Source organism: Coregonus clupeaformis, chromosome 34, assembly GCF_020615455.1.
Source record: "Coregonus clupeaformis isolate EN_2021a chromosome 34, ASM2061545v1, whole genome shotgun sequence".
In the NCBI taxonomy this organism is placed as follows: Eukaryota; Metazoa; Chordata; class Actinopteri; order Salmoniformes; family Salmonidae; genus Coregonus; species Coregonus clupeaformis.
In genome coordinates this window covers 26,260,792-26,274,028 of record NC_059225.1, presented here as the reverse complement: position 1 = coordinate 26,274,028, position 13,237 = coordinate 26,260,792, and the positions used below count along the sequence as shown (strand labels likewise).

At 48.8% G+C, this 13,237-nt stretch overlaps 1 protein-coding gene across 1 annotated transcript in view; it reads left to right on the top strand.

Moving 5' to 3' along the window:
* Positions 1 to 13,237, top strand: part of LOC121557072 (multidrug and toxin extrusion protein 1) — a 40,875-nt gene that overhangs the window by 4,214 nt on the left and 23,424 nt on the right. The window contains exons 6-12 of the mRNA XM_041870948.2: positions 2,149 to 2,193; positions 2,333 to 2,430; positions 7,654 to 7,751; positions 7,868 to 7,981; positions 8,694 to 8,761; positions 11,389 to 11,497; positions 12,577 to 12,652. Of these exons, the coding sequence (XP_041726882.2) occupies positions 2,149 to 2,193; positions 2,333 to 2,430; positions 7,654 to 7,751; positions 7,868 to 7,981; positions 8,694 to 8,761; positions 11,389 to 11,497; positions 12,577 to 12,652 (608 nt within the window). The remainder of the gene's footprint in view (positions 1 to 2,148; positions 2,194 to 2,332; positions 2,431 to 7,653; positions 7,752 to 7,867; positions 7,982 to 8,693; positions 8,762 to 11,388; positions 11,498 to 12,576; positions 12,653 to 13,237) is intronic.

Below are 13,237 nucleotides of genomic sequence, written 5' to 3'. Positions count from 1 at the left end.
AGCCTGGGTGGGGACAGAGGACTGAGATAGAGCCTGGGTGGGGACAGAAGACAGTCTAGAATGATCCTGATTTGGGATAGAGGACTGAGAAAGAGCCTGGGTGGAGACAGAGGACTGAGAGAGAGCCTTGGTGGGGACAGAGTAAAGTCTAGATATAGCCTGGGTGGGGACAGAGGACAGACTTAATAGAAACTGGGTGGGGACCGAAGACTCAGATTGAGCCTTGGTGGAGACAGAGGACTGAGATAGAGCCTGGGTGGGGACAGAGGAAAGTCTAGATATAGCCTGGGTGGGGACAGAGGACTGAGATACAGCCCACTCTATCTCAGTCCTCTTTCCCCACCCGACTCTATGTAGACTGTCCTATGTCCCCAAACATGTTCTATAAAGACTGTCATCATGAGTGTTCCGTCTGGAGTCTGACTGATCCGTCTGGAGTCTGAGTGTTCCGTCTGGAGTCTGAGTGTTCCGTCTGGAGTCTGAGTGTTCCGTCTGGAGTCTGAGTGTTCAGTCTGGAGTCTGACTGATCCGTCTAGAGTCTGACTGATCCGTCTGGAGTCTGAGTGTCCATCTGGTCTTGAGTGTTCCGTCTGGAGTCTGAGTGTTCAGTCTGGAGTCTGAGTATTCCATCTGGAGTCTGACTGATCCGTCTGGAGTCTGATAGTTCAGTCTGGACTCCAACTGATCCTTCTGGAGTCTGAGTGTTCCGTCTGGAGTCTGACTGATCCATCTGGAGTCTGAGTGTTCCGTCTGGAGTCTGAGTGTTCCGTCTGGAATCTGACTGATCCGTCTGGAGTCTGACTGATCCGTCTGGACTCCGAATGATCCGTCTGGAGTCTGACTGATCCGCCTGGAGTCTGAGTGTCCATCTGGATTCTGACTAATCCGTCTGGAGTCTGATAGTTCAGTCTGGACTCCAACTGATCCTTCTGGAGTCTGAGTGTTCAGTCTGAGTCTGACTGATCCGTCTAGAGTCTGAGAATTCAGTCTGAGTCTGACTGATCCGTCTGGAGTCTGATAGTTCAGTCTGGACTCCAACTGATCCATCTGGAGTCTGAGTGTTCCGTCTGGAATCTGACTGATCCGTCTGGAGTCTGTTCGTTCAGTCTGAGTCTGACTGATCCGTCTGAGTCTGACTGATCCGTCCTGGAGTCTGAGTGTTCCATCTGGAGTCTGACTGATCCGTCTGGAGTCTGAATGATCTGTCTGGAATCTGACTGATCCGTCTGGAGTCTGACTGATCCGTCTGGAGTCTTAATTATCCATCTGAGTCTGACTGATCCGTCTGGAGTCTGTGTGTTCCATCTGGAGTCTGACTGATCCGTCTGGAGTCTGATAGTTCAGTCTGGACTCCAACTGATCCTTCTGGAGTCTGAGTGTTCCGTCTGGAGTCTGACTGATCCATCTGGAGTCTGAGTGTTCCGTCTGGAGTCTGAGTGTTCCGTCTGGAATCTGACTGATCCGTCTGGAGTCTGACTGATCCGTCTGGAGTCTGACTGATCCGTCTGGACTCCGAATGATCCGTCTGGAATCTGACTGATCCGTCTGTAGTCTGAGTGTCCATCTGGATTCTGACTAATCCGTCTGGAGTCTGATAGTTCAGTCTGGACTCCAACTGATCCTTCTGGAGTCTGAGTGTTCAGTCTGGAGTCTGACTGATCCGTCTAGAGTCTGAGAATTCAGTCTGGAGTCTGACTGATCCGTCTGGAGTCTGATAGTTCAGTCTGGACTCCAACTGATCCATCTGGAGTCTGAGTGTTCCGTCTGGAATCTGACTGATCCGTCTGGAGTCTGTTCGTTCAGTCTGGAGTCTGACTGATCCGTCTGAGTCTGACTGATCCGTCTGGAGTCTGAGTGTTCCATCTGGAGTCTGACTGATCCGTCTGGAGTCTGAATGATCTGTCTGGAATCTGACTGATCCGTCTGGAGTCTGACTGATCCGTCTGGAGTCTTACTGATCCATCTGGAGTCTGACTGATCCGTCTGGAGTCTGTGTGTTCCATCTGGAGTCTGACTGATCCATCTGGAGTCTGAATTTTCTGTCTGGAGTCTGACTGATCCGTCTGGAGTCTGAGTTTTCCGTCTGTAGTCTGGTTAGTTCTAAATGACTGACATCATTCCTCTTCCACCCCTTTCCTCCTCTCACAGGCTATGTTCCTGCACCAGTTGCAAACAACTTACCTACAGAACCAGGTACTGTGTGTGTGTGTGTGTGTGTGTGTGTGTGTGTGTGTGTGTGTGCTCGAGTCCGTTCTTGCGTGCTTGCCTACATCAATATATTTATGAACATTTTGTGTAGTTGAGTTAACTGATAGTTTCTTGTGTCTCCCAGGGGATCATCCTACCTCAGGTGTACACAGCAGCAGCAGCTAACCTCATTAACCTGGCTGTCAACTACATCTTGATCTTCAGCCTGGAGATGGGAGTCATGTACTGCCCTCTCTTCCTCTCTCCTCCTTCTCTTCCCCTCCTCCTATTCTTCCTCCTCCTTCATATCTTCCCCTCTCCTCCTTCTCTTCCCCTCTCCTCCTTCTCTTCCCCTCTTTCCCTTTTTAGTCATTTAGCAGACGCTCTTATCCAGAGCGACTTACAGTTAGTGAGTGCATACATTTTTCATACTGCCCCCCCGAAGGAATCAAACCCACAACCCTGGCGTTACAAGGGCCAAGGTCTACCAACTGACCTACATGGGGCTCTTCCCCTCTCCTCCTTCTCTTCCCCTCTCCTCCTTCTCTTCTCCTCTCCTCCTTCTCTTCCCCTCTCCTCCTTCTCTTCCCCTCTCCTCCTTCTCTTCCCCTCCTCCTTCTCTTCCTCCTCCTTCATATCTTCCCCCTCCTTCATATCTTCCCCTCTCCTCCTTCTCTTCCCCTTTCCTCCTTCTCTTCCCCTCTCCTCCTTCTCTTCCCTTTCCTCCTTCTCTTCCCCTCTCCTCCTTCGCTTCCCCTCTCCTCTTTCTCTTCCCCTCTCCTCCTTCTCTTCCCCTCTCCTCCTTCTCTTCCCCTCTCCTCCTTCTCTTCTCCTCCTCTTTCTCTTCCCCTCTCCTCCTTCTCTTCCTCCTTCTCCTCCTCCTCTTCCTCCTCCTTCTCTTCTCCTCCTCCTTCTCTTCCCCTCTTCCCCTCTCCTCCTTCTCTTCCCCTCTCCTCCTTCTCTTCTACTCCTCCTTCTCTTTCCCTCCTCCTTCTCTTCTACTCCTCCTTCTATTTCCCTCCTCCTTCTCTTCCCCTCTCCACTTTCTCTTCCCCTCTCCTCTTTCTCTTCCCCTCTCCTCCTTCTCTTCCTCCTCCTCCTTCTCTTCCCCTCTCCTCCTTCTCTTCCCCTCTTTCCCTTCCCCTCTCCTCCTTCCTTCCCCTCTCCTCCTTCTCTTCCTCCTCCTCTTTCTCTTCCCCTCTTTCCCTTCCCCTCTCCTCCTTCTCTTCCCCTCTCCTCCTTCTCTTCCCCTCTTTCCCTTCCCTCTCCTCCTTCGCTTCCCCTCTCCTCCTTCTCTTCCCCTCTCCTCCTTCTCTTCTACTCCTCCTTCTCTTCTCCTCCTCCTTCTATTCCCTCCTCCTTCTCTTCCCTCTCCTCCTTCTCTTCCCCTCCTTTCTTCCCCCTCTCCTCCTTCTCTTTCCCTCCTCCTTCTCTTCTACTCCTCCTTCTCTTCCCCTCTCCTCCTTCTCTTCCCCTCCTCCTCTTCTCTTCCCCTCTCCTCCTTCTCTTCCCCTCCTCCTCTTCTCTTCCCCTCTCCTCCTTCTCTTCCTCCTCCTTCTCTTCCCCTATCCTCCTCTTCCTCCTCCCTCCTTCTCTTCCCCTCTCCTCCTTCTCTTCCTCCTCCTCCTTCTCTTCCCCTCTCCTCCTTCTCTTCCCCTCTCCTCCTTCTCTTCCCCTCTCCTCCTTCTCTTCCTCCTCCTCTTTCTCTTCCCCTCTCCTCCTTCTCTTCCCCTCTCCTCCTTCTCTTCCCCTCTCCTCCTTCTCTTCCTCCCTCCTCCTTCTCTTCCCTCTCCTCCCTTCTCTTCCCTCTCCTCCTTCGCTTCCCCTCTCCTCCTTCTCTTCCTCCTCCTCTTTCTCTTCCCCTCTCCTCCTTCTCTTCCCCTCTCCTCCTTCTCTTCCCCTCTCCTCCTTCTCTTCCCCTCTCCTCCTTCTCTTCCTCCTCCTCTTTCTCTTCCCCTCTCCTCCTTCTCTTCCTCCTCCTCCTCCTCTTCCTCCTCCTTCTCTTCCCCTCTCCTCCTTCTCTTCTCATCCTCCTTCTCTTCTCCTCCTCCTTCTCTTCCCCTTTCCTCCTTCTCTTCCCCTCTCCTCCTTCTCTTCTCCTCCTCCTTCTCTTTCCCTCCTCCTTCTCTTCCCCTCTCCTCCTTCTCTTCCCCTCTCCTCCTTCTCCTCCCCTATCCTCCTTCTCTTCCCCTCTCCTCCTTCTCTTCCTCCTCCTCTTTCTCTTCCCCTCTCCTCCTTCTCTTCCTCCTCCTCCACCTCCTCCTTCTCTTCCCCTCTCCTCCTTCTCTTCCCCTCTCCTCCTTCTCCTCTTCCCCTCCTCCTTCTCTTCTTCCTCCCCTTTCTCTTCCCCTCTCATTCTTCTCTTCCTCCTCATCCTCTTTCCCTCTCCTCCTTCTCTTCCCCTCTCCTCATTCTCTTCCCTTCTCCTCCTTCTCTTCCCCTTCTCCTCCTTCTCTTCCTCCTCCTCCTTCTCTTCCCCTCTCCTCATTCTCTTCCCTTCTCCTCCTTCTCTTCCCCTTCTCCTCCTTCTCTTCCTCCTCCTTCTCCTCCTCTTCCTCCTACTCCTTCTCTTCACCTTCTCTTCCCCTCTCCTCCTTCTCTTCCCCTCCTCCTTCTCTTCCCCTCTCCTCCTTCTCTTCCTCCTCCTCTTTCTCTTCCCCTCTCCTCCTTTCTCTTCCCCTCTCCTCCTTTGCTTCCCCTCTCCTCCTTCTCTTCCCCTCCTCCTTCACTTCCCCTCTCCTCCTTCTCTTCCTCCTCCTTCTCTTCCCCTCTCCTCCTTCTCTTTCCCTCTCCTCCTTCTCTTCTCCTCCTCCTTCTCTTCCTCCTCCTTCTTCTCTTCCTCCTCCTTCTCTTCCCCTCTCCTCCTTCTCTTCCTCCTCCTCCTCTTTCCCGCTCCTCCTTCTCTTCCCCTCTCCTCCTTCTCTTCCCCTCTCCTCTTTCTCTTCCTCCTCCTTCTCTTCCCCTCTCCTCCTCTTCCTCCTCCTCCTTCTCTTCCCCTCTCCTACTTCTCTTCCCTTCTCCTCCTTCTCTTCCCCTCCTCCTTCTCTTCCCCTCTCCTCCTTCTCTTCCCCTCTCCTCCTTCTCTTCCCCTCTCCTCCTTCTCTTCCCCTCTCCTCCTTCGCTTCCCCTCTCCTCCTTCTCTTCCCCTCTCCTCCTTCTCTTCCTCCTCCTCTTTCTCTTCCCCTCTCCTCCTTCTCTTCCTCCTCCTCCTCCTCCTCCTCCTCTCTCCTCCTTCTCTTCCCCTCCTCCTTCTCTTCCCCTCCTCCTTCTCTTCCCCTCTTCTCCTTCTCTTTCCCTCTTCTCCTTCTCTTCACCTCCTCCTTCTCTTCATCTCCTCCTTCTCTTCACCTCCACCTTCTCTTCCCCTCTCCTCCTTCTCTTCCCCTCTCCTCCTTCTCTTCCCCTCCCCTCCTTCTCTTCCCCTCTCCTCCTTCTCGTCCCCTCTCCTCCTTTTCTTCCCCTCTCCTCCTTTTCTTGCTCCTCCTCTTCCCCTCTCCTCTTTCTCTTCCCCTCTCCTCCTTCTCTTCCTCCTCCTCCACCTCCTCCTTCTCTTCCCCTCCTCCTTCTCTTCCCCTCCTCCTTCTCTTCCCCTCTTCTCCTTCTCTTTCCCTCTTCTCCTTCTCTTCACCTCCTCCTTCTCTTCATCTCCTCCTTCTCTTCACCTCCACCTTCTCTTCCCCTCTCCTCCTTTGCTTCCCCCTATCCTCCTTCTCTTCCCCCACTCCTCTTTCTCTTCCTCCTCCTCTTTCTCTTCCGCTCTCCTCCTTCTCTTCCCCCTCTCCTCCTTCTCTTCCTCCTCTTTCTATTCCCTCTCCTCCTTCTCTTCCTCCTCCTCCTCCTTCTCTTCCCCTCTCCTCCTTCTCTTCCCCTCTCCTCCTTCTCTTCCCCTCTCCTCCTTCTCTTCCCCTCTCCTCCTTCTCTTCCTCCTCCTCTTTCTCTTCCCCTCTCCTCCTTCTCTTCTTCCTCCTCTTCCTCCTCCTTCTCTTCCCCTCTCCTCCTTCTCTTCCCCTCTCCCTTCTCTTTCCCTCTCCTCCTTCTCTTCCTCCTCCTCTTTCTCTTCCGCTCTCCTCCTTCTCTTCCCCTCTCCTCCTTCTCTTCCTCCTCCTCTTTCTATTCCCCTCTCCTCCTTCTCTTCCTCCTCCTCCTCCTTCTCTTCCCCTCTCCTCCTTCTCTTCCCCTCTCCTCCTTCTCTTCCCCTCTCTTCCTTCTCTTCCTCCTCCTCTTTCTCTTCCCCTCTCCTCCTTCTCTTCCTCCTCCTCTTCCTCCTCCTTCTCTTCCTCCTCCTTCTCCTTCTCTTCCCCCTCCTCCTTCTCTTCCCCTCTCCTCCTTCTCTTCCCCTCTCCTCCTTCTCTTCCCCTCTCCTCCTTCTCTTCTCCTCCTCCTTCTCTTCCTCCTCCTCCTTCTCTTCCTCCTCCTTCTCTTCCCCTCTCCTCCTTCTCTTCCCCTCTCCTCCTTCTCTTCCCTTCTCCTCCTTCTCTTCCTCCTCCTTCTCTTCCCCTCTCCTCCTCTTCCTCCTCCTCCTTCTCTTCCCCTCTCCTCCTTCTCTTCCCCTCCTTTGCTTCCCCTCTCCTCCTTCTCTTCCCCTCTCCTCCTTCTCTTTCCCTCCTCCTTCTCTTCTCATCCTCCTTCTCTTCCCCTCCTCCTTCTCTTCCCCTCCTCCTTCTCTTCCCCTCTCCTCCTTCTCTTCCCCTCCTCCCCTTCTCTTCCCCTCTCCTCCTTCTCTTCCTCCTCCTTCTCTTCCCCTCTCCTCCTCTTCCTCCTCCTCCTTCTCTTCTCCTCCTCCTTCTCTTCCTCCTCCTTCTCTTTCCCTCTCCTCCTTCTCTTCCCCTCTCCTCCTTCTCTTCCCTTCTCCTCCTTCTCTTCCCCTCTCCTCCTTCTCTCTCCCCCTCCTTTGCTTCCCCTCTCCTCCTTCTCTTCCCCTCTCCTCCTTCTCTTTCCCTCCTCCTTCTCTTCTCATCCTCCTTCTCTTCCCCTCCTCCTTCTCTTCCCCTCTCCTCCCCTTCCTCCCTCCTCCTTCTCTTCCCCTCCTCCTTCTCTTCCCCTCTCCTCCTTCTCTTCCCCCTCCTCCTTCTCTTCCCCTCTCCTCCTTCTCTTCCTCCCTCCTTCTCTTCCCCCTCTCCTCCTCTTCCTCCTCCTCCTTCTCTTCCCCTCTCCTCCTTCTCTTCTCCTCCTCCTTCTCTTTCCCTCCTCCTTCTCTTCCCCTCTCCTCCTTCTCTTCTCCTCCTCCTTCTCTTCTCCTCCTCCTTCTCTTCCCCTCTCCTCCTTCTCTTCCCCTCCTCTTCCTCCTCCTCCTTCTCTTCCCCTCTCCTCCTTCTCTTCCCCTCTCCTCCTTCTCTTCTCCTCCTCCTTCTCTTCCCCTCTCCTCCTTCTCTTCCTCCTCTCAATTACTATACATGTGTTGTTGTGTGTTATCATTTCTGAGTGTGTGTGTGTTTATTGATGATGTGTCTATGTTGTGTTGTGTAGAGGCTCTGCTATAGCTAACAGCCTGTCTCAGATCACCATCTGTCTGTTACTCTACTCATACATCTGCTGGAGAGGCCTCCACAAGAACACATGGGCAGGTCAGACACACTCAGTAGTACACTTTGTCCCTCCCTCTGCTGGCCAAATGTGGTCATTGATGTCTCTAGATATGTTTTTTAGCTACAACATGACAGATGTGTGTGTGCTCCTCCAGGCTGGTCCAGTGAGTCCCTCCAGGAGTGGGGTTCCTACATGCAGCTGGCCATCCCCAGCACCCTGATGGTCTGCTTCGAGTGGTGGGTCTGGGAGATAGGAGGCTTCCTGGCTGGTCAGTCCGTGTGTGTGTGTGTGTGTGTGTGTGTATGTGTGTGTGTGTGTGTGTGTCTTCCCCTCTCGCCCCTCTCTCCAACAACATCTCATAGTTTCCCTTCGAAATTGGATGTATCATGGACGAACGTCTATTTTTGACGCATTCATTCAGAAACAACTCAAAACAGAAACAGAAACAACTCAAAGGTTAACAGTTTTAATTCCAAGTGGTTACGGTCAGGGTTAGGGTTAGGGTTAGGGTTAGGGTCAGGGCGATGGCTTGGGGAAGGCTTAAAACTAATTCATTTAAAAAGACGTGCTATTACCATCAGGTCTATTTCTAGTGATCAGGCTGCTCTCCCCACATACTCTTAGAAAAAAAAAAGTAATATTTAGAACCTAAAAGGGTTCTCCGGCTGTCCCCATAGGAGAACCCTTTGAAGAACCCTTTTTGGTTCCAGGTAGAACCCTTTTGAGTTCCATGTAGAACCCTTTCCACAGAGGGTTCAACATGGGATCCAAAATAGTTCTACCTGGATCCAAAAAGGGTTATCTTACAGGGACAGTCGAAGAACCCATTTTTCTAGTAGTGCACATCTCTCTCTCTCTCTCTCTCTCTCTCGCTCTCTCTCTCTCTCTGTCTCTCGCTCTCTCTCTCTCTCGCTCTCTCTCTCTCTCTCTCTCTCTCTCTCTCTCTCTCTCTCTCTCTCTCTCTTTATCTCTCTCTCTAGGTATGCTAGGAGAGGTGGATCTTGCAGCACAGCATGTCTTGTTGGAGATAGGAGCCATTACCTACATGGTGATAAACACACACCTACCTAGTTACCTCTTAAACTTAGACTCTTCCCCGTAACTCCTCTCACCCCTTACTCAGCCTCACCCTAAACTCCAAGATCCCTTTCTCCCCCCATTCTCCCATGGCCTGTCTCAGTGTGGTACACAATATTTACAGAAGTATGAGGACACCCCTTCATATTAGTGGATTCTAATAGAGGTACACTATATACAGTGGGGAGAACAAGTATTTGATACACTGCCGATTTTGCAGGTTTTCCTACTTACAAAGCATGTAGAGGTCTGTAATTTTTATCATAGGTACACTTCAACTGTGAGAGACGGAATCTAAAACAAAAATCCAGAAAATCACATTGTATGATTTTAAAAGTAATTAATGTGCATTTTATTGCATGACATAAGTATTTGATACATCAGAAAAGCAGAACTTAATATTTGGTACAGAAACATTTGTTTGCAATTACAGAGATCATACGTTTCCTGTAGGTCTTGACCAGGTTTGCACACACTGCAGCAGGGATTTTGGCCCACTCCTCCATACAGACCTTCTCCAGATCCTTCAGGTTTCGGGGGCTGTCGCTGGGCAATACGGACTTTCAGCTCCCTCCAAAGATTTTCTATTGGGTTCAGGTCTGGAGACTGGCTAGGCCACTCCAGGACCTTGAGATGCTTCTTACGGAGCCACTCCTTAGTTGCCCTGGCTGTGTGTTTTGGGTCGTTGTCATGCTGGAAGACCCAGCCACGACCCATCTTCAATGCTCTTACTGAGGGAAGGAGGTTGTTGGCCAAGATCTCGCGACACATGGCCCCATCCATCCTCCCTTCAATACGGTGCAGTCGCCCTGTCCCCTTTGCAGAAAAGCATCCCCAAAGAATGATGTTTCCACCTCCATGCTTCACGGTTGGGATGGTGTTCTTGGGGTTGTACTCATCCTTCTTCTTCCTCCAAACACGGCGAGTGGAGTTTAGACCAAAAAGCTCTATTTTTGTCTCATCAGACCACATGACCTTCTCCCATTCCTCCTCTGGATCATCCAGATGGTCATTGGCAAACTTCAGATGGGCCTGGACATGCGCTGGCTTGAGCAGGGGGGACCTTGCGTGCGCTGCAGGATTTTAATCCATGACGGCGTAGTGTGTTACTAATGGTTTTCTTTGAGACTGTGGTCCCAGCTCTCTTCAGGTCATTGACCAGGTCCTGCCGTGTAGTTCTGGGCTGATCCCTCACCTTCCTCATGATCATTGATGCCCCACGAGGTGAGATCTTGCATGGAGCCCCAGACCGAGGGTGATTGACCGTCATCTTGAACTTCTTCCATTTTCTAATAATTGCGCCAACAGTTGTTGCCTTCTCACCAAGCTGCTTGCCTATTGTCCTGTAGCCCATCCCAGCCTTGTGCAGGTCTACAATTGTATCCCCTGATGTCCTTACACAGCTCTCTGTTCTTGCCCATTGTGGAGAGGTTGGAGTCTGTTTGATTGAGTGTGTGGACAGGTGTCTTTATACAGGTAACGAGTTCAAACAGGTGCAGTTAATACAGGTAATGAGTGGAGGGCTTCTTAAAGAAAAACTAACAGGTCTGTGAGAGCCGGAATTCTTACTGGTTGGTAGGTGATCAAATACTTATGTCATGCAATAAAATGCAAATTAATTACTTAAAAATCATACAATGTGATTTTCTGGATTTTTGTTTTAGATTCCGTCTCTCACAGTTGAAGTGTACCTATGATAAAAATTACAGACCTCTACATGCTTTATAAGTAGGAAAACCTGCTAAATCGGCAGTGTATCAAATACTTGTTCTCCCCACTGTATACAGCAGTATGTGGACACCCCTTCATATTAGTGGAATCTAATAGAGATACACTATATATACAGCAGTATGTGGACACCCCTTCATATTAGTGGATTCTAATAGAGATGCACTATATATACAGCAGTATGTGGACACCCCTTCATATTAGTGGATTCTAATAGAGATACACTATATATACAGCAGTATGAGGACACCCATTCATATTAGTGGATTCTAATAGAGATACACTATATATACAGCAGTATGAGGACACCCCTTCATATTAGTGGATTCTAATAGAGATACACTATATATACAGCAGTATGTGGACACCCCTTCATATTAGTGGATTCTAATAGAGATACACTATATATACAGCAGTATGTGGACACCCCTTCATATTAGTGGATTCTAATAGAGGTACACTATATATACAGCAGTATGTGGACACCCCTTCATATTAGTGGATTCTAATAGAGATGCACTATATATACAGCAGTATGTGGACACCCCTTCATATTAGTGGATTCTAATAGAGATACACTATATATACAGCAGTATGAGGACACCCATTCATATTAGTGGATTCTAATAGAGATACACTATATATACAGCAGTATGTGGACACCCCTTCATATTAGTGAACAGCTCTTTAATTATTTGTTATTTTTATTTCATATTATTTTATATTGTATTTTTATGGGATTTTTGGGGGGGTATTCTTTCTTAAAACTGCATTGTTGGTTAAGGGCTTGTAAGTAAGCATTTCACTGTAAAGTCTACACCTGTTGTATTCGGCGCATTTGACAAATAACATTTGATTTGATTTGTCCAGTTCCCTCTAGGTGTCCATGCGGCTGCCTGTGTGCGTGTGGGGAACGCTCTGGGAGCAGGAGACACCTCCAGGGCTCTACTCACCTGTAAAGTAGCCCTGGTGCTCTCAGGTCAGACCTTAGCTTAGCTTAGCATTATTAAGTTGCTGGATATTGGCGGAAACTGGAACATGCTGTCGTACACGTCGATCCAGAGCATCCCAAACATGCTCAATGGGTGACATGTCTGGTGAGTATGCAGGCCATGGAAGAACTGGGACATTTTCAGCTCCCAGGAATTGTGTACAGATCCTTGTGACATGGGGCCGTGCATTAACATGCTGAAACATGAGGTGATGGCAGTGGATGAATGGCATGACAATGGGCCTCAGGAAAATTGGCATCGATAAAATTAAATTGTGTTCATTGTCCGCTTATGCCTGCCCATACCATAACCCCACCGCCACCATGGGGCAATCTGTTCACAATGTTGACATCAGCAAACTGCTCGCCACAAGACTCCATACACATTGTCTGTGGTTGTGAGGCTGGTTGGACGTACTGCCAAGTTCTCTAAAACAATGTTGGAAGCGGCTTATGGTAGTGAAATTAACATTCAATTATCTGGCAACAGTTCTGGTGAATGATCCTGCAGTCAGCATGCCAATTGCACGCTCCCTCAAAACCTGAGACATCTGTGGCATTGTGCCAACAAGTGCTCAGCATATGTGGGAACTCCTTCAAGACTGTTGGAAAAGCATTCCAGGTGAAGCTGGTTGAGAGAATGCCAAGAGTGTGCAAAGCTGTCATCAAGGCAAAGGGTGGCTATTTGAAGAATCTTAAATATAAAATATATTTTTATTTGTTTAACACTTCTTTGGTTACTACATGATTCCATATGTGTTATTTCATAGTTGTGATGTCTTCACTATTATTCTACAATGTAGACAATAGTAAAAATATAGAAAAACCCTTGAATGAGTAGGTGTGTCCAAACATTTGACTGGTAGTGTATATATTGTACATTATTCTATATATTGTTGTATATATTGTACATATTGTTCTATTTGTTGTATGTATTGTTCCATGTTCTATATATAGTTTTATATATTGTTGTATATATTATTAATATAGTTATATGTATATATATATTGTTTTATATATTGTTGTACATATTATTAATATAGTTCTATATGTTGTTTGTGCTGCAGGAGTGCTGGCTGTGTTCCAGGGTATAGCCATTGGTAGCTCCAGACATGTCTTAGGCTACATCTTCACCTCAGACCAGTGAGTGTTACACAATATATCATTTATTATTCATAGAAAGCGGGGTCAGAAATTATTGAAAGATGAGCAAAAATGACTGTATAAAATATATAATTAAAATACTTAGCTACAGTTGAAGTCTGAAGTTTACATACACCTTAGCCAAATACATTTAAACTCAGTTTTTCACAATTCCTGACATTTAATCCTAGTAAAAATTCATTTTCTTAGGTCAGTTAGGATCACCACTTTATTTTAAGAATGTGAAATGTCAGAATAATAGTAGAGAGAATGATTTATTTCAGCTTGTATTTCTTTCATCACATTCCCAGTGGGTCAGACGTTTACATACACTCAATTAGTATTTGGTAGCATTGCCTTTAAATTGTTTAACTTGGGTCAAACGTTTCGGGTAGCCTTCCACAAGCTTCCCACAATAAGTTGGGTGAATTTTGGCCCATTCCTCCTGACAGAGCTGATGTAACTGAGTCAGGTTTGTAGGCCTCCTTGCTCGCACATGCTTTTTCAGTTCTGCCCACAAATGTTCTATAGGATTGAGGTCAGGGCTTTGTGATGGCCACTCCAATACCTTGACTTTGTTGTCCT